The sequence below is a fragment of the Topomyia yanbarensis genome, chromosome 3 (genome assembly GCF_030247195.1).
Source record: "Topomyia yanbarensis strain Yona2022 chromosome 3, ASM3024719v1, whole genome shotgun sequence".
Classification (NCBI taxonomy): Eukaryota; Metazoa; Arthropoda; class Insecta; order Diptera; family Culicidae; genus Topomyia; species Topomyia yanbarensis.
In genome coordinates this window covers 359339399-359360174 of record NC_080672.1, presented here as the reverse complement: position 1 = coordinate 359360174, position 20776 = coordinate 359339399, and the positions used below count along the sequence as shown (strand labels likewise).

The 20776-nt window shown below is 39.4% G+C and overlaps 1 protein-coding gene across 3 annotated transcripts in view; it reads left to right on the top strand.

Annotated features, from left to right (window-relative positions):
* Positions 1-1730: 1730 nt before the first annotated feature.
* The window catches only part of LOC131687403 (protein spinster), a 119683-nt gene continuing 100637 nt past the window's right edge, over positions 1731-20776 (top strand). For 2 of the 3 annotated variants that reach the window (XM_058971485.1, XM_058971484.1), the window contains exon 1: positions 1731-2785. In XM_058971485.1, the coding sequence (XP_058827468.1) occupies positions 2362-2785 (424 nt within the window). In that variant the 5' untranslated portion in view covers positions 1731-2361. The remainder of the gene's footprint in view (positions 2786-20776) is intronic. The other variant, XM_058971486.1, reaches the window with a different exon arrangement.

Sequence of the window (20776 nt, the reverse complement as noted above, 5' to 3'; positions counted from 1 at the left end):
TAAGTAATACTTTTTATGTAACAGTTCTATTTCAGTTATTGGAAAAGGGTAAGTGAGAAATAATAATATAAAACCTCTGTTATACCTCTGCCGTTTGTGAACGAATTCTGACAATCTAGGGCATACTAAAAAGGTAATGTGACGTTATTGTTTTGATTGGACGTTATATATCTAAAACGGACACACAAGCAGAAATATTGACACTAAACCAATTATTGATCAATAGATCGTGTAAGGACATTTTGAAAATATTGATTCTGTAGAATTCAAATGGGATTGACGTATTGAGGCAGTCTTGTCAATATTTTTATTGACAATGTTCTTGTCTCGTGTAGGGTGCGCTTAAGGTTGAACAGAGAAAGCGCTAAAATCGAAAACGAAAAAAGCAGTTTTTTTCCACACCGTGTGTGAGAACTTCATAAAAATCAATCAGCAGTGCTGTAACAACATTCTACATAAGCTGATTGATTTTTATGAAGATCTACCACACGGTGTGAAAAAAACTGCTTTTTTCGTTTTCGATTTTTGCCCATTCTCTGTATAAACCTTAAAACACATAATCGTCCATACCTCAGAAACTAAAAAATATAACTTAAAACAAATGAATAGCTTTAAATGGTGCTGTTAGGCCTTTTGTTTGTAACTGGTTTGGTAAAGTTCGGTTCAGCTAAATTTTTAACACGTGTCTCCCTTTTAATGAAATCAGAAGTATTTTTGTCTATCTTGCAGAGCTCAAAATATTCAAGGTAGTAAATTTGAAGGATTTTAAAGAATAACTCACAGTTACCTAACCAAACAAGATTTTACATTGAAATTTGCTCTAGAAACTTTAATCGAATTGTCCCATAACATTAGACTTTTGCTATAAATACTGTAAAATTACTGAAATGTTACAGCGAAATGATTTTGTTATAATCCATTTCTATTCGGGACTGCTTTTCAATCAGTGGTAGTTTTAAGATTCATAATAAACTCGGTCACTTGATCCTCTAGATATTCAATATTTTTCAATTAAGACTGTTTCTTAAACAAATTAACGATATAGGGTCGATTTCTTCACCTTCACTTAAGGTTTAAGCCAGGCTCCAACGTACTGGTAAACCTGTTTTAAAAATTTAATCGCGGGACGCTTTAACGGTTTTAAACTAATGCGTAACATTTCGTGGGAAGCATTTGGATTCGCGACATTTGATGTTTGATTATTTTCGATTCTTTGAGATGTACCACAGTAAAATTTATATATGTGGCAACCATGCCATGCGGCATGAACACAGCAGAATCCATCTTTTTGGTAACGTATTGAACTCATTCATTCCTCACGTACGGTAATGCCGCAACGGCCGCAACACACAAAATAACGTTATGGCATATTCGTTTTTGACAGTGCACTACACCGGTGTAGTCGGTGCTACACTCATTCAAACTTAGGTGTAATCAGTCTATCTCTTTCTTTGCACTACACCGGTGTAGCACCAAGAAAAAACGAAAACGCCATTAGTTTCTCTTTCTTTTCACGTTTGCAGTAGGCTGAGTGCGAGCGTGCGAGACGTGTTCTGATCGCATGAAGCCGTTTCGATTCTTGTGTCGTCTGTTACATGCTATCCCGCTCTGGCGCACAGTATTTCCCGACCGTGACACCAGAAACAGAATCGTCGATAAATCCAAACCCGAACCAAGTGCTATGCAACGGTAAAGGAGACGCAGTCGCTCTTCATTCGCTCTGTACTCTACGCTCGTCGCTCAGTCTAGATTCACTTGTTCCGCAGATTGGTTGTGTTTTGCGGAGCTGCATGTCGTTTGGTAAAGAAAAAAGAATCGCGTGATCAATCCGGCGGCTTTAGTGCGAAAGTGTGCGTGTATGCAGTAATCGCAAGTGATGTATTTTTAGCCCAGTTGCGAATTTTCGGTAAAATTCAAAGGTGCTTTTTGTTTTGTGGGTTCGATTAATTGATGCTAGTTTGTGGTGCGGTAAAGAGTTCGCGAAAATCTATCATCGCAAGTGCAAAAAAGTGTCCGGTCGTGAGAAAGTGCAGTTGCTGCTGGTGTATAAAAATAGCGAAAGTCGGTATCGACTGAGAAAAAAATCCTGCTGCTTTAAAGTTTCATGCGAAGGAGAAGCAGTAAGGAAACAAAGAAGAATCTTTTCACAGCGAAAAGATAAGGAAAGCAGAAAAATCATCCGATTCTCATTTGCCACATAAACATACATTTTTGCGAGATTCCTTCTCGCTCGCTCGTTCGTGGTATCGCTTGAGTAGAGAGGGAGAGAGGCTACATTTTGACAGAATTTACCATTGTTTACAATCGGAATCGGTCGATAAAATTCCGACAGAGCAGGCCGTTTTTGCTTGAGCACCGTGAATGCCTACTAGCCAAGGTTACCGCAAGGTAGCGACGGAACCGGTCGATCCGGAACCAGTGTTGAACGACGAGACTCGCGTCGCTGGCGGCGAAGAAATGTCCACCGCACAGCAAACCGTTACCGGCAATCCGGCCGGTAAGATACCGAGCACAAACTCCCAACAGCGACTAATGCCTGCCGATTCGGACAGTATTTCCTCGTCGCTGGACGAGACGGACCCGGAAGGTCCACCGTCGGACCGAAAGCATCATCACCACCGCCATCATCAGCATCATCATCACCGTGATCATCCCCCGACAGACGATGATGAGTCGGTGACCGTTACCAGAGGGGTCGGTTCCGTGTCCAGGACGGCGTGGTTCACGGTGGTGGTGCTGTGTTTTGTCAACCTTATCAACTATATGGATAGGTTCACGATTGCCGGTGAGTAGGATTGGTTACACAAATACTGTTGTGATGGGGCGATAGGGAAATGGGATTTGGAAGGTGCAACTTGTTGATTGTTTTGATTTTTTGGGGTTGCTCGTTTGTAAGACGAATGGTTTTTTATAAATAGATGTTTAAAAATTTAGCAATTAATCAACTCAACAACACACAAGTTGAACTACGCCACAACTGCTTGTTGGCGTAAGGGAAGCTAAACAAAGAACATTTCTATTTTTGCATTCCGTAATAGCCCCTCTGACGTAGGGTTTTTTGATCGCGCTGAAAGGGACAAAGGGACTTCATTAGTTTTATTCATCGATATAAGTAGTTCATCTAAAGTTTACCATTCTGTTCGCGATGTGATAAATTCCTCTTTTAAAGCGTTCCAACTATATGTGGGATAGCAATGATTTATCTTTGTACATATTTTTGAAGTTGTTTTATTTTTTAGTGGCCATTCCATTCCATTTCCATTTTTCAAATTGCCATAGGGTCTCGTAACAAAAAAAATAGACTTCCGAGACAATTTGAAGAGTTTTGATACTCATATTGCTAGTACATTATTAAAATTTACAAATCATGTCGTAGTACTGGAATATTACTCCGGAAAATCCGGATTACCAAAAACCAGATCCATTATTCCGGTTCTATTGTACAGAATCAAAAAGTGGACAAGTTTCTGAATCCAAAATATCTAAAAGTGTCCAAATCGGTTAAAGGAAGCCATAGTTATGAGCATTTCAATTTGTGGGTATCCGGGTACCCTCGTTGGCCTGTTAAAGGTGTTTTTTTGTTGGACACATAACTGTTAACGACGGATCAGCATACGAGCTAATGCAGGATTTAGCTTTCGGACAAAACTGATTCAGTTGATTTGTATGATACTGCATGGATCAAAACCGTGCATCGAAATATTTGAAAAGACATCCCATTCGTTGTAGTCGATCGCACAGTACTGAAAGTAGCTTTGGTGTAACTATTCTTTTATTAACATTAATTATTCAACATTGCAGGTTGAATGAAAGGTACGTTATTGCAAGTACACCGATGGTGGAAATTCGCATCGCAAGTATTCAAACAGAAACTCTCGAGCTTCCTGGTGACATGAGAAATGATTGCTTCAAAAAAGCAACGCTGAGCTCAGAGCTGGTGAAAAGCTTTCACTTGTACATAATTCAAACGTGTTCAGCGAAAAAAGCAGCATCATTAATGTTTGTTTTGGTTGTTTAAAGTGATAGAGATATCCGTAATTGCATCAGTTATATTGATAGCATATCAACTATCTCTCAGCGCAAGCAGCTTAGAATCTACAAGTGCTTTTAGGAATATAATAGATCGGGTAAAAATTTTCACAGAAATAGAGCGTTATCTGATTAAAAGTATAATCAAACAAGGGAATTCATATAGAAAGGTGAACAAGATGGGTGGGTAACCAGTCCTAACGTAGCGGGAGTGTCGTGACGGCAATCTAGTATAATATGCAACTTAATCAACCAACAAAGTCGCAGTTCCTAATTATTGTCTCCCCACTATACCGGTCTTGCTATACAGTCTCCTGAAAGTGCAAAGACTTGTTCTTAGGAAATCGCGGCAGTTGAGAATTAAGTTGCTATATAATCTCTTAGAAGCTAGTACACCAAGGTTTTTTTTTTCTATTTCTCATTTTGGTTGCGGAGCAATAAAAGGAAAATCTAGAAAAAGCATATTGTTCAGAGTAAGGGAAATAGCAGTACCTCGGAATAATACACTTCTCTCCATATTCACGATTATCAATAAAAATTAAGAAAAAATAAACCGGCAATACTAAAAAATAATTTCTTTTTTCAGTGAACTGGATAGACATCCTGTTATTGGTTCGTAGAAATGGATATGATACACATACAGTACAGCGTTGTCGACGAGCTCGAATATCTTGGAATACGTACTCGACGGATACACACTACATTTGCTCTGTAAAAAACACTAATACTCCCTGTTGCTCTGCACGGCCATGAGGCTTGGATGTTGAAGGGAGATGACAGATTTTCAAACGCTCGATGTGCTTGAATATTTGTCAAAAATGACAGCCCTATGGTTGTGATCATCAAGAAATTATGGCTAAACGTTTTGACGTGACAATCAAGTGCTATATCGCACATTTATTGATAGTTTTGTTTTCAATAGTCCAATTTCTTATCCTTTTCCTTAGGAAGGGTTTTTATTTAGTGGATATAGTGTGCATATCTTTTGGAATCGTACACAGAAAGTGATGCCGTAGTTTGCTATTATTGCGCCATCGTATTTGTTGAAGCAGTCTCAATGAGAAGAGCAAGCAAATGCAATGCAGATGACTGTTCGGTGCTGCCGGAATTCGGAGCGCAAAAAACTGAAAGTGTGCTTTCTTCACTAAGTTTACATTATTTACATAGCCCATCGAGACCTCACGGTATTCTAACGTACTTCAACGGTTTTGAAGTGGAAATAGCATGTAGTGGTGATCCAATAAAGGAATAATTTCAAACAATTCTTTACAAAATTGTCTTTCCATGAAGGTCGATTGAGGAACAATTTTCGGTACTCGGACACGAAAGACGCTGCATGGTTTACTTGTTATATTGGACAAATTCCGAAAGTAACTGAACTTGAAATAAGACTCCTTTTATAATTGCACGATGCCAGTATATCACCTGCGTCCTCTGTGTTAGCGAAACCTAGGCTAAGCAAGCAAATATTGGAATGAGCTCCAACACTGCTAATGCCCTTCGTCAAGTCGATTCGACATAGCTCCGGATTTCTGGTTTCATCTCGACTCTGGAATATCAACGAATAGAAAGTCATCGAGTGACACTATGGATTTAATACTTCAACGCACTATTTCCACTCTGAAGCTGGTGGTCTCTTATCGACTGAAAATATTTTGTCGCATGTCTTCCTCCTCCAGTGGAAAAACAAACTATCGTCGTCAACAGGATACTCGTGATTATACAGTCAACGCACCCACTACTGGCGATACTTTCCACGAGCGGCTGGAGGATCTGCAAGCCAACTGGTTTGAATCGATCCGCGAAGATGACAACAAACGTCCTCGAATCAACAGCGCTTCCAGGCATTATTTGATTCAAATCGAAAAAATACCAAAATTTGATACTCCCATATCCCAAACTGTTACTTGTTCGCGTAGTGGCGGCGTTCTTGTTGCTGTTTGGAACACTCTCGTCTTTTGTCGAATTGCGGAAGGAAGCTCTACTTCTATTAAGAGTGGCTGGATGAAACTTAGCCGACCATCTAGACGCTGTTTCATTGGAGCTGCTTGTATACCTCCGGATAAGCAACATGACCGTAATATTGTACATTTTCATCTTGATGCCGTGGAATACGGCTGTCAATATTAGAGTGTCGAATTATTCCTATTTGGAGATTTCAACCAGTCTGGGCTCATTTAGACTCTGTCTGGTCATGATTTTGCGTTCCCAAACCCGACAGTTTCGACTATTGCTTGTGCAAGCCATCTGAGACCATTTTTCATGAACTGAGACAGGTTAGTCTGTTAGTTTCTATCCTGGCTGTTCAGTGGAAACCAGTCTAGTGAGCTTCACGTAATTTTGTACAAAAAACATGTCCAAAAAACTCCAAAAGAATGCGATATATGCAGATTTTAATCCGCGTAAATCACATATTCTACGATTGGCTTCGATCGCATCTCGTTCATCGTCAAGCTGCTGTTTGTATTAGCGTTGCTCAGTCTGATTGCCTTTTGATCTGCTCCGGAGCTTCCCAAAGTAGTACGCTCGAACCTCTGCTATTTTCGCTGTTTATTAACGACGTGGCCCGTATTTAAAGTTATGGTGGCAAGCTGTTCTCTGTTGAAAATCTTATAATATTTTTCGTAATTCATAATCAATCTGACTGCTTGATACAAACCGTACAGCGACTGGTGAGTGCGGAATGTGGTGGTATATTTCTAGGTCTATTTCTAGAATTCAGTTACAACGTGTTGACTACATTGAAAACTTCGGAGTAGTGCTTGATTACAAACTTACCATCGTCACTTCTCTGCTGCAACCGGCAAAGGTCTATCGATAACTGGGAGTCATGTTTAAGATCTCCAGCAAACTTCGTGATCCTTTGTGCTTGATAGCTCTTTACTGTTCGTTGGTGCGTTCGATGCTAGAATTTGGCAATGTCGTTTGAAATCTTTACCATGCTGTTCGGTTCAATAGGATCGAGGACGTTCAGAGATGGTTTGTCGCTGAATTTCTTGCATAAAGTGATATGGACAACCCCAGCCATTTGAGTGAAGACCGCAGTCGTTTGTTAGGCCTGCACATCCTTACTGAAACAAGAATGGTATCGCATGAAGTCTTTGCTGTCTTTGCTTTGGGGGCTAAAATATTGCTGGGTGAATACGATGTTCTTGAGCTACTAGCACAAATGCACCTTTATGCGCCACTTCGTACTCTTCGCCAAATAGTTATGCTTCTTCCGGAAATAAGACCAACTGACTAAGCTGCCAACAGTCCTGTCTGAGGTTCGGAGGTTCAACGAGTTCTTCGAACTATTTGATTTTAACCTCACCGCTTTTGGATTTCAGAGACGCATTCGTTAAAACAGCGGTTCTCAACCTTCTTCGTATCACGGACCCCATCGAAATAAAACTGTGTTGTTGCGGACCCCCAAAGCCATAAAAAGTTACTTCGGGCAGGAGGGTCTTGTGGATGTAGCTTGCTGCTGCGTGTGGAGAACACTTCTCTTCGCGCTAATGCATTAGCTGTTTTGTCCACAACTTTGGAATCAACTCATTTGTCGGCTTTTGTGTTATTGTTCACGTCCATGTCTTGAGCGGTACAGCTTTCTAGATGTTCGAAGTTCTTATTTGTTTCTTGCTCTTACGGGTTGCTATCGTAAATACGTGTTTATCGGCATTTATTGTGCTGGTTATTGATTTGGAGAAACTAGATCAATCGTTATTTTGTTGTCGGTACACGAAGGTAGTTTCGATATACATAACGCACTGGTCACAAAATTAGCATGTATGAATCAGACCAGGGAAGGTGCACAGCGTTTTTTGCCAACAGCATTTTAATAACACGAACGCCGTTGGGAATTACATTGAAAAAGTTTCGTCAAGTAACGGATTCCACTTCTCCGTATTTTGACATAAATCTTTTAATGTGCTCTGGTCTAATGCGTTTCGCTAGGTCGTGTAGACGCAACTCAATGTTATCGTCAATTATATATTCCGGATCTTGGTTTCAACGTTGACATATTCGATGCCGTGTTTCATGTTGTTCTTCGCAATGAAATTTGCTGCTTGGGCCAAATTTTTAAACAATATCTATACACGGTTTCTCACGTGGTGTAACTGTATATATGTCACTTCCTTGAGATTAAGATCGGTTTTCCCTTTTAGTAACAATTCAACAGTACCTGTCTGTAGGTCAAAGAAATTATTTTTAAGTCAATCGAAATTATATTTTCCAGCTTTACAGGCACTTTTATTTTTTGTGGCTGGTTAATGTGTTCGCTATAATATTGTTTGTGAAGATTGGTTTTGTTTGATATCAATATATTAATTTCTGTTTGCTGCGAAAAAACTTGAATTTCAATATCCAACCGGAAAAGATATCCATCTTTGCGGACCCCCACAAACGTTTTCACGGCCCCTTAGGGGTCCGCGAACCCCACATTGAAAATCACTGCATTAACCCATTATATCCCAGGGGTTTCAAAAAGTGAGCCAAATGCAGTGATATCTTCAATTCCATCAAAAAATGTACCAAAGATTATGGGAAAAATAAAATCGCCGCTTAAAATGGTTTTGAGAATGAAAATATCTCGTGCAAAAAATTTCGTACGATTATTTAAAAACAACAAATTTTAAGTTGTTTCACATATTTCTTCGGATTTTCTGATAGACAACACTTCTTTTATACCTGTGGGAACGTTTTGTCACATAATGGAATTATTAGAACGAATTCCAACAATAAAGTCGAATTAAATGTATTGCTTACTTTTCAGCCGCTATTTTCCCCTACTATGGACGGTTCAAAAATGTAAATAAAATTACAAAAAATGGCAGCAGTCTTTTTTAACAATGAAATATGAGGTGTACAGATCCCGTTGGTGCAATAATAAAGCAGTTACATGCCAAAATTCTACAGTAAATACTCGTTAAACGATGGATAGTTCTGCGTATGAAATTTCATGCGCTAGGATATAATGGGTTAAAACATTAAACAGCAACATCTGCACCAGCAAGAAAAACGATCCAGAAGCTCTTGAAAATACCTACAATCACTTTCACGTTGTATGGCAGCAAAAATGAGCAGCTTAAATGAGCAACTCACTTTTGGTCGGGAGGATTGCAACGTTATTGAAAAACAGTGTGAACAATAGTGGACCCATATTGCTCCCTTGGGGCACGCCGAAGCATGGAGAAAACTTGGCAAATTCTGTCGAGTCAATTTTGACATTCAATTGTCTGACGCATAAGTAGGATCTGAGCCATTCTCACAAACGCTCTCAGAATTTGAAGTTTTGTTAAAAGAATTGTATGATTTACGGTGTCAAAAGCACTGTAAACAGTGTTGATCTGCTCCCAAAAATTTCATCGAGGTGATGCAAGAAACTCGTAAGGGTTACTGTTCATCGATCGTTTAGAAAAAATCCGTGCTGACAAGGATTGATATAGTTCCTATATATACCTAACACATTGATGATGGTTAAGAGACACTTTGAACCAGTTGTCAGTGGTAAATAATTCCGCGGTAATTAGAAATACCAGTATTTGTATACAGGCATCATATGTGATGATTTCCATGCAGAAGGAAATTGTTGAAACTGTAAAGATTTGGTGAAAAATGTCTTGTAGAAGAGCAATTAGTATTTCGCCACATCTTTTAAGGTCACACAAAGAAATACCGTCCGGTCCTGGAATATAGAACTGCTTTAACTTTTGAATCGTCGCTTCAACCATCGATTTCGGTAGACCATGCTCGTTGCGTTTTGAACTTACGAAGCTCCAGAACACTTTGGATTCCGCCGCACATTTTCTTGTTTTTTTTTTCATGTAGCTATTATACAAAAATCGACTGTCGACTTACGTTACCGAATTGGCGGCCCGGAAAGAGCATCTGCGATGGCAGTATACTATGGCATTGGACTAAACTGCTCCTTGAAGGTATAATGGGAAGTACAGCTTGTGTAATTCAGGAATAAAGAATTTTAGTGAATGAATTAGTAGCAGTGTCAACGTCAGGGCAGAGATATACCTCAGACCAGTCAACATTCGAAAGCAATTGATTTAGAGTATCGTAGTCACCACGACGGAAGTTTAGACCAACGATGTCACAATCCTCATCAAATGATACTGCGGACAGACATACAATGGTAAACGCTAGAGGAGGATGATAGCAGTCAATTGGAACGACCTCTTCTGATGCTACTGTTAAATCTCCTTTTGTCCTGTTAGTATCGCTGGTTGAAGCGAGGTCGAGTATACGGCTAGAACGGATTAGGTTGCTTTGTCGTAAAACATGGAAGGCAAAACTGTCAAGAAGTATATATTTAACCATGCGGATATTTGTGACTGTAGCGGGTCGACAAAAGCATATGCACTGTTACTTTCCTTCCAGGCCAGGTGAGTTTGGTTAAAATCATCGAACAAAATGACAGCATTCCCATCGCTCCTATTTAGAATGATTTCAGACAATGTATCAAGATGAAGCTGAACAAATTAATAACTCAATTTTTTTTCGTTGGTATATATATAGGAAGCAAAAGGAGCTCCACAGATTCGATAGCGATTGTGCCATAGCTGCTCAACACTCGAGCAGTGGACGATTCATACATTTTCTTTACGGCAATCAGTATACACTCGCCGCGTCGACGTAGACTATTTGTATCACAACGATCCACACGAAAAAACAAAATAGTCGTTACCAAAAATCTGTCGAGATTGAATATGGTCATCAAGCCAGGCTTCTGTTAAAACGTAAACATCGTAAACCAGTTCTGATGTGGACAAAGAACCTTATCGATCTTGGTCCTTAGTCCACGAGCATTCTGGAAATAAATTTGCAATTCTGATGAAGAAACGTCAGCTATAGTAGCAGCGCTGGAAGAGGGTACATTTGCATTATTCATAGGCGAACTGCAACTTAAAGATGCATTCAGGAAGGGAAACGTCACGCTTTGAAACGTAGTTGCCTGATAACACAAACTGAAATACCCTTTCGCCAAGCTCGACCACAGGATCATGACGACCATGATGCACGACGGGGTTGAGTGGCACCAGGGCATCCTGGTGTTCCTAAATTCGTACGAAGTGTGCCGATATCACTGTGTTCGGGTGAAGAGCTTAAAGCAATCGTAGCATTATCGATGTGGAGTTCACAATTAACTTGGGGAATAGGCGAGCTTCCATTTTCCCCAGAGCTGTAATTTTGACAATCATCAGGGACAGAACTATTTGCCTGCGAATGCAGGCTGGAAGACCCCTTTCAAGTCTCCGTAAACATAACCGGGACGTCTAACATGAGGGGAAACTGAAACATGGTGACAGTTGATGGATCAGCAGTTCCGGGATCAGAACGGTCTTCCACCGTGCGGTTTTTAGTGTCCAGCTCCATATGCGACGTGGGTTTCCTCTCTAAAGGTACCACCGCTGTTAACCTGACAATTTGCACACCGTATTTTAATCGGCTATCTTCAAATTAATGAAATCGAAACTTTTTTGACCAGGATGCATTCGAAAGAGCTTTGTCTTTGAATTTTTCATCGATGCAAACTTTGAATGACACAAACTGAAGCGAGCTAACGTCCTTTTCTCTGGATACTAATCAAACTATCTTGGGTTATGTTTGACAGATCGAGGCACTCACTAACTGACAGGGAAGCTAAATTTCATCGTTCGCTCTGCGGCGTTTTGGTGTGTTGATAAATATATCGAAGCGATTCACATTTGGTCAGGAAATCGTTGTAACAAGGGAGAAGGCTCATTCGATTGGTTTCTACTTTTGTAAACCCTGAGTTCAATTTTTCTATCTCCGTTTTCATGGACTGAAAAAAATGGTGGGTAAATTTGAAAATTATTCGTCGAAACTGGTCACCAATTTGCGACAGTTGAGAGCGTTGAAGAAGACTGGAAAATGGCGACACAAGACCGAGTAACTTTCATATCTGCAATACATTCGGTTGTGATTCCAAACATTCGGAATGTTCAACATCCATAATGATGATTCTGTGCAAAATCAAGTGCTCAAATTATTTAATTTTTTTTTTATTTAATTATTATTTTACATGATTTATCCTACGAGGAAGCCTAAGTACAAAAACACCATTCAAAGCCTAAATGAAGTTTGACTGACTTCTCCAGATTTAACCTATTGTACGGCATCATGCACAACGCGTTCTCTCCGTAGGCCTAAGAAATATAAATCACCTAACCACACAAAAAAGTCCGATAATTTATTAGGAAATCTCGCTGTATCAGACTATCTACACCAATTTTAAACAAAACTGTAGTAAAAGTTTTGGTCCTATCATCGTCTTTATATGTTCTAAAATTGATGTAGGTCACAAACAAGATATTCCTAGATTTGGCATCTAAGCATTTCTTGTAATGACCTGCACGAATCAACAGTTTCCTTTATCATTGATGAATAATTCCATGACGCACCCACTTCTTATCTAACAGCTCAGATAGCATATAAAAAGCTATTCATTGCCATTGTCGATCGTGGCCTTAGAAAATCCACCCGAAGCTTCGTTCGTATCTCTTTCGTGGTAGTAGGTATCTTATCAAACGATTCGCAACTGCCTACTAAGTTCAAGTGTGCGTATGCAGAAAATCCCAACACGGCGTAGGGTATACCACCCGAAGTTGGCCCTGCAAGCACTATGTTTTCCAACACGGACCAACAATAGGAACCATTACACCGAGCGCAACTCCTACGGTCTTCTACGGTTGTTCGCCTATAAACTTTGCTCGTCATCCGATGGCGTCATTGACACATTTTTTCATTTTCAGTCCAAACCTACCGTGCAGTAAAATGTTGGCAAATATAATTAAGCATATACATGCAGGTGCTCTACCCATTGCTTTTGGCTGCTGCTTCGTTCGTTTGGTAGTCGTGAGATTCGCGATGGTATACGTCCACCGAGAACTGACTGTCGTTTCATTACCTACAGCATATGTGTGCTTAGCGAACTGGATGGATTAAAAAATTAAACACTCCACTGCTGAACGGCATTCCGTTTTGAGTCGCTTTTGTTTGTAGCTTACACTCTTGCCCCCGTGGGGGATGCAATTAGGCCGCCGTTTTACACTTTTGTAGCAGTTGGTAGAGATTTGGTACGGCATCAGCGCTGCAGCATCACTCTATTTTTCTTTTCAACCGCGAAATGAGTGATCATGCACTCTCCACTTCAAGCATTTTAGTAGGACCGTGGGTTTTGAAAGTACGTTGCCGGCACAGAAACCGCATCCTGTCAAGGTTAATACAGTAGGGCTGAGGCTCAACTGGAGGTGTTTAGATTATTCAATCGGTTTCAACTGGAAATGCAAATGGAAGCTGATTCCCACGTGTTTGGGGTGAAGCGAAAAAAATGTTTTTTTTTTGAGACTCATCCTTGGTTGGTGCGTTGTGGTAGAGAGATGTTATTTTTTTGTTCAAGTATTTCCGAAAATCGGATGATCCACTAGCGTCATCAAATGACGCAGCTCTTTGGCTCTGGTTGTTTACTGTAATCGATGCGTCGGAAACTTGTTGAACAGGTGTCGTTGAATAACTGAGCGAAGCTTGAGGAATGTTTTGATTGGACAGAACCAAGGAGGGTGCTCGTTTGTTCTTGTATAATAACAACATTTTCGAATGAGTTGTTGAGAATAAGTTCTTCGGAATAAGTAGTTGCGTCAAGTTGATATTTCATATTCATCTTTTGTTGCGTTGCAGCACACACTTGACAGATCGAAAGTGCCGGTTGCGCACAACAAATATTATTGCGGAATTACGGATTCAAATATATTAGTTTTAAACTAGTTATAATCGAACTTAGGTTGTATCATACATATTGTTTACAATGAAGCAATTTTGCAAAGCTAATATATACCACGATTCAAATCATGTGACTAGGGAATTAACGATTATGTGTACCAGAACCATCCACCATTTTTTTCAACTAATGATGACCCCATTCAATAACAGTTTGCCTTTTTGCGTTTTACATTCATGGGTTCAAGAAAGGGTATATCACATTATCGAGTGAACACGCTTGATATGCATCTGAAGTGGATTGGAGTGTGTTTCTTCATTTTGAAATGCTCTTAAATCCAGATTCTTAGGAGGGTCGTTCAGTATTTGCGCAACAACGGCCGTATTTTTTCTCATGTTTTTTTTATTTGCAATTTAAGGATGCCTTTTTCTACACGATTCATGAATCAGGAGCAATTGACTTCAACGTTTCGTTGAAAGAATTGCAAAGTAAGGAGATTTACTGTGCGATAAAAATTAAGTAAGTGAATGTTTGAAGGAATACTTGATAAACTAGAATAAAAAAAATAAGACTTTGGAATGAATATTTTGATAGTAACATTATTCTCAGGAATCTTCCGAAAAATTCAATTTTTTCGATTTGAGGTTTGTTTAATATTTGAAACTCTTTGTTGATGGAGAATGGCAGAAATTACCACCATCAAGAGTTAAACACTAAGATCCAAAAAGTCACACGTCTTGCCTGAACAATAAACAACTGGCTTATACCGAGTGATGTCTTGATAGTAAGCACAGAGGTTCTGTTTGGCGACGAGGAATTTGAACCAAACGCCTGGTACTATGCAAAATTCCCAAAAATCGGAAAAATTTTGGACAAGACCAAATGGTCCACCTGACGACGAGGCTTACTGGTCCGACCGACAGTGGGACCTTGGATTGGTAGTGCAATGTCATGCAGTGGGAGGAACTAAAAGTTCAGTATCTATGACAAAAACAGCCAAAATCATAAGGTCCATTTGATTGTCACTCTTGTTCATTGTTTGAACAAATCATCTATGGATGGAAATTTTTTGTAACTCATTAAAACAATTAGTATTGAGGAAGCAACTTCCAACAATGCACTACAATTAATAAAGTTTTATTGAATTTCCCATTTCACGTGGTCCAAATCAGGAGCAAACGAAAAAGTTGTCTTCACAAGTTATACGATCTTGACAAACTTGTTACCCATTTCTGAGTCGGTTTCTAATCCGTCCAGGAGAGGGCTCCAAATTTTAAGTAAATCGGACAAGTCTAGCTACCGGACCAACGTGCCTACAGTTTGTGTGGGATTTTTCGACAATTTACATGGAGAATAGACTAGCTTACATTTTCACCACTGTATACATCAGATTATTACTGTAAGTGAAAATAAGAAAGAAAATTTAATTGTGTACAACTATGTCGAAGACTGTAAGTCCGTTTGGCTTTGTTGGTATAAGTTATTAAACTTTTAACGAAGTGATTACCGCATCACTGGCGCCCCTATGCCTATAAGTTTTCAACGCAGAAACATATAAGTTACATGTCTTCTACAAAACTGTAGAACAGTCCATTTGCAATAATTGTTCTGAACATTTAGGCTATGTTACTATATTTCGTCTGTCTTTCGTTTTCGACGATTAAATCAACGTGTTAATATCAGACTTCTCAAGAAACATCGACAAGTTTGTACCTGTGTACAAAATCTCGTGCACGCGTTCAACCCCAAGCATGCTTCGTCTCGATGTACAGGTTAGCCTAGAACATCGAACACAAGCGAACGATGTGCACACTCTAGTTCAAAAATCCGTATACTTACACCGGGTGCTTGCAAGAGAACGTTCCGCACAAGGCAAAAAGCGTCAAGGCTAGCGATGATAAGAGTGAGAAAGAGAAAACTGGTGCCACGAACCTGTGTGCACACGAGATGTACGCACACCATGTACGTACATGGGGTTCGGCTGTGCAGGCGAACATGTGTATGTGTTTTGGTACGAAATAGGGTGTTCGAGTTCGTACACAAAATGTAGGTTTAATATGAGTACTGAACCAGCGCGAACATTGTGTACAATGTTCATTTCGGAAGACTGGTTAATATAGATTAGGGAATTTATGAACACGGTGTAAGCTGCGATCAAACAAATACAAATTTCCACCCAAATGTCAAATTCGAAATAGAGTTCAAGAATAAAATATCACGATAAGGTGCACACAATTTACGAAACTTGTGACCAAGGTCCTGAAATCATGAACATAAATCGCACTGCTCGTGACTAAAATATTAAAATTCCTAACTAATATCCAGAAATCATGAGCATGAGCATGTTAACCGTGCAATTCGTAGTTGCTAGCGAAATTGAACTGAGAATCAACGAATGGGGCCTGGGAGTAGCTATCCATCCTCAGTGTGTCAGTTTCTAGAGATCTATAATTTGAAAAGCCAATAAAGGCGCTGGACACGTCCTTAGAGTCATCGGGGAAAGGAAGGAATGTTAGTGTAATGAACGTTCTTATGGAGACTGTGTATGCCTTTGCATCTCCACTTTTGCCATTGGAAGGAGTTTTTGTTAGTAGGATGGGATAAAGTTACACAAATCTGGATTCACCTTAATGAGTGATACGATCTATGCAACTATCAGTAGTGTTATCATTTCTTTATGGCTCTGGGCAGCTGGATGCCGAGAATTTATGGTAGATTTATCATACTTCACCTCCGGACAGTAGACAGTGGAAATGTTGCTTATGTTTAATTGTATCAAACGGTAGGTGAACGATTTTATTATTTCTTGCTTCATTCCGGCAAAAAAAGGCATTCCAAAAACAATAATATCCCAAGTAACAATTGAAGTTTTATAGTATGCTACAAGTGCAATCTAAGTTTTATGAGTGGCTATAAAACTACCATAAAACCTCAATTGTTACTGGGGATATAATGAAAAGCGATTAATTTTAGTGTCTCGAAACTTTTTTCGATTTATCTATGTTATCAAAGGTTTCGTAATACACGCATTATTTATCGTGTATAAATTTTGGTAATATTATTAATGACAACAGTAAACCAATGAATGTGACAATAAAATATTTGTTTTTCGCGCTGATATGGCTGCCGAAAATTGGTAACTGATTTTGAATTCTTCTTGAGAATTGTCAATTCTCAACCCTCAAAATTTTATTTACTCAAACCTCAAAATTTTATTTTAGATTTTTCGTGATTTAACATTTTTCTCTATTTCTTAACAGGTTGAATAGAGTTTTCTCAAAATATTAAGTCCCGAAGACGAGAGTTCAATTTTTTACAGAACTTCAAAGTTGAGATAGATAACAATATTTGTGCCAGACTACCGGGTAAAAACGAAATACGTCTATGAATACTACCATCTGTGTAAGTTTTGTGAAGATTGGGAAAATTCACCCATTCTAATAGACCATTACCAGTTACTTTTAGTGTAAACGCCAAATCCAACACATATATTTTCTTCGTAATGCTATAATGATTCACACCATTTTCTATTCTCGCAATTGACAAATTGCCAGTACCCACTCAAGTGTATTGTTGTTGCCGCCACAGTTCCATCTCGGAATCATGTGAGGCGACAAGCTGAAACTCGAACAGTGATTGATAGTATTATTATCAGTTTCGTGTGCCTTTGTAAAGTACAGAACCGTTTCACCGACTCGATGCCGGTTGGTTGTTAGGTCGGTTTTATCGCACCCCGAAACTTTTGTTGACCCTCGTGACTACTACTACTACTACTACTACTACAAGAACTGTCGACTTCCTCGAACAATTTATCCCTGCCTGCAAGCAAATGGAATCACTCGGACTGACGAAAATCTGCGAGTCGACGCCTAACGAAGCCATGCAAATGCAATTACACTAGAGCATGATTGCACGGTTCTTAGTCTGAGGTGAGAGTTTCAATTCGGCGGCTTGTCGCTTGATGACAAACAGCGTCGGATGAAGGTGATGATGATGGACAAATATGCATCACCATTTAAGAAGCCATGCCATCCTGGAGGAGAGTCCGGGGAAGACCTCACGACTGCTATCATCATCAGTGTCGCTTTCACTAATGTAATTAGCGTCTGCCTACGGGACAGGCCATGCTTCACATGTAGCTGTGTATTATGATGGTTATGAGATTTGGTCGTGTCTTCCATCAGATAGCTTCCCTTCACGACACTCGGTTAAGCTGCAATCGTTGATAAATTGTATGGGCTTCGTTGGTGCGGTAGCTAATTGCCTTGTTTGTTCAGTTGCTTTTCCGTCATCTCCATCGCTTCCACACGGAGAACATCGTTCTAACTCTAAACCAAAAACGATAGTTCTGGGAAAATAAGGATAACCACTCCGTTCGTTTTTTTGTTGATAACGATTATTTTGATTCTGACAGTGCAGCGAAGCGTAACCAATTAATAATGCAGCAGCGGGGGCAATGACACTTGTGTAAATGTTTGACAAACATTAAACACCCCGCCGCTGTCTGGTTTCATGAGAATCGCTCATCCAGAAGAGGCAAGTTTGTTTGACACCTCTCTCCCCGCACAGATTATGCAACATTTATCCAAGGGAGGAAGTCACCCCTGTTTAGGACTATAATCAAAAAACCACATTTTGGAAAAGGATGAACGAAAGTAATCAACCGAGACGGGGATAATGTAGGAAGAAGAATTCTGACATATTGTTCAATATTTTTATTAGTTTTTGAGCCTTTTCATGCGCCGACGACCGTTGCGTTGGTAAACCATTTTCGAACGGGGGGAGATGAATGGTGTATAACGATCGACCGAACTCTCAAAGAGGCGGATGAAATTTATTTGATAACGAAAATGTAATAAATAATAAATGTTGATATTTTATTATTAACAACAGGGATTCACTGCCACCATCCTAGGGGTGCCATGGCATGATCAGAATCACGTGACACGAACGTTGAACTCATTATGGTTGAATATGTCATGCGGCTTTGAGGTTTATGTGTAGTTTTGATTCCTTTTTTATGAAATTGAAATCAGCAGGATGGGACAAGATTTAAAGGCTTATAAGTATTTGAACTTGTTTTCTGGGAAAATTATATTTAAAGAACCACAAACACGTGTGACTCATAAATAAAAATCCAAAAATCCGATTCTTTCTTGAAGGCAAAGAAAAATTACACCTCTTCGCAGAAATATAGCTTATCTTCCAAGAACGATCCACCGGAAAACCAAAATTTGCAACAGCAATCAAGTCACGAAGGGTTCTCGGCATAATCCCTTCACTCTCTTGCGGAACGGTTCGCTCACCATACCAATGCAACAAGAACTTTAATCAAACATATTATCATCGGTACAAAGACCCATTTACGCCCACGGGAGAACTCTGCACGTGAGGAGGAATTAAATTTGCATCGTTTTACCATATATTTGTCCCACCTTTAGTAATCTGAAGACAATATCTCATTCTCGACTAAAAAAAGGGTGTTTGGGGCCCAGTGCAGGAAATTTTTCCACCGGTTGAAAGCTTATTTCAGACCTTTTTCTTTTCAGTTAAGATTGGTTTTACTGCGATTCTTTACGAAATCGGTATCCTGTTCGTTTCGTATATTACAAGAGTTATTTACTGTTTCGTTGTTACTGTTGAAGCAGGTGTCTTGATTTTATCTGCTTTATCAGGTTAGCTAGCATATTGTTTACAGAACCCACACGTCACAATCTAACTTTCATGAGTCCGCAGTGTACTCTGAGCATCGTGTGTGCTACAAACGAAGGATGGAATAGCGTGGGATAACCGAATTCTAATCAGACGGATTTCGTTGTCAATGTCAGGGATGATAAGTTTCATTTATAAAGAAATACTATTTCTCGTAACATGTTACAATGTTGTTTTCGAGTCAACGGATCCACACATACGAATAATAATGCTATATGTGGCCTGTATCGTACTCGTACATTTCAAATACTTTTGGTTTCTATTTTTAGGTGGAGTAAGATATTTAAGAAATGCATTTTCAATGTCAAAAATGGAAAATGGAAACATGATCGAACAGAAACAGTTTTAAGGTACCTGAATAGTTTGTGAAAAATTTCCACCTGCAGTTTGGCTGACACCCTGTACCAAAACTGCAAATATGTTTGCTTTTCCGGTCATGTACACGAACGGTGCAAATATCGCAGAGAGAACCAGATGGCGAAAACAATGAATGGCGTTTTTTTATTGGACACCATAATTGGAGCTTTGCCTTAGGAACATGTTCGAAGAAGTGAATCTTGTAATTTCCAAATTGCCGAAACAGGACACGAGTTGGTGCTCATGCGTTGGCGTACGCTGTCGGTTTCACTGATCGTTATCGTCGGACCAAATTGACGACACTCGTGTGTTCGTGTAAAACTGGGATTAAAAACGAAGCTAACGAAAAAGACAAAAGAGGTACGTGAACATTATAATGCCTGGAACCGGTCAAATGTGAGCAACAATAAATGCATATTGGATGCATTGAAAAAGTGCCACCAGCAGAGCTGCCAGATGATTTTGTTGAAAATCTGTATTGTCACTATAAAGGAAACTGTAAACTGTATTTTTCTGTATTCAATGGTGAAAACGAATTTTGATAATTTTGCGCATTTTCGAAAGATTTAAAAATCGCTTGAATAGAATATCGGGAATATATTAAACGAATTGAAAACTTTTTTACTTTTTAACGACATTCAATTAGCATGAGATTACAGGGTAATAAAAGTTACGTAAATTTAGAGCAATAGTACTAGCAAGGATGTGAAGTATACAGATCAGAAAACTAGAAGTGGCTGGGCCATTAGAAACAGGCTTAAAATCATACAGGCTAATCTTTTGTCTTCTGTTGGCAGGGGTTCTGCGTACCCGAGCAAATAAAAAACTCATAATACCCCCATGGTCATGGTCCAATTTTACCCCCACTGCATGGTGTTTTGATAGTGTTTCGAATGTGATCAAACCATTAAAACACCATCATCATGGTCCGGTTGATCCCATATG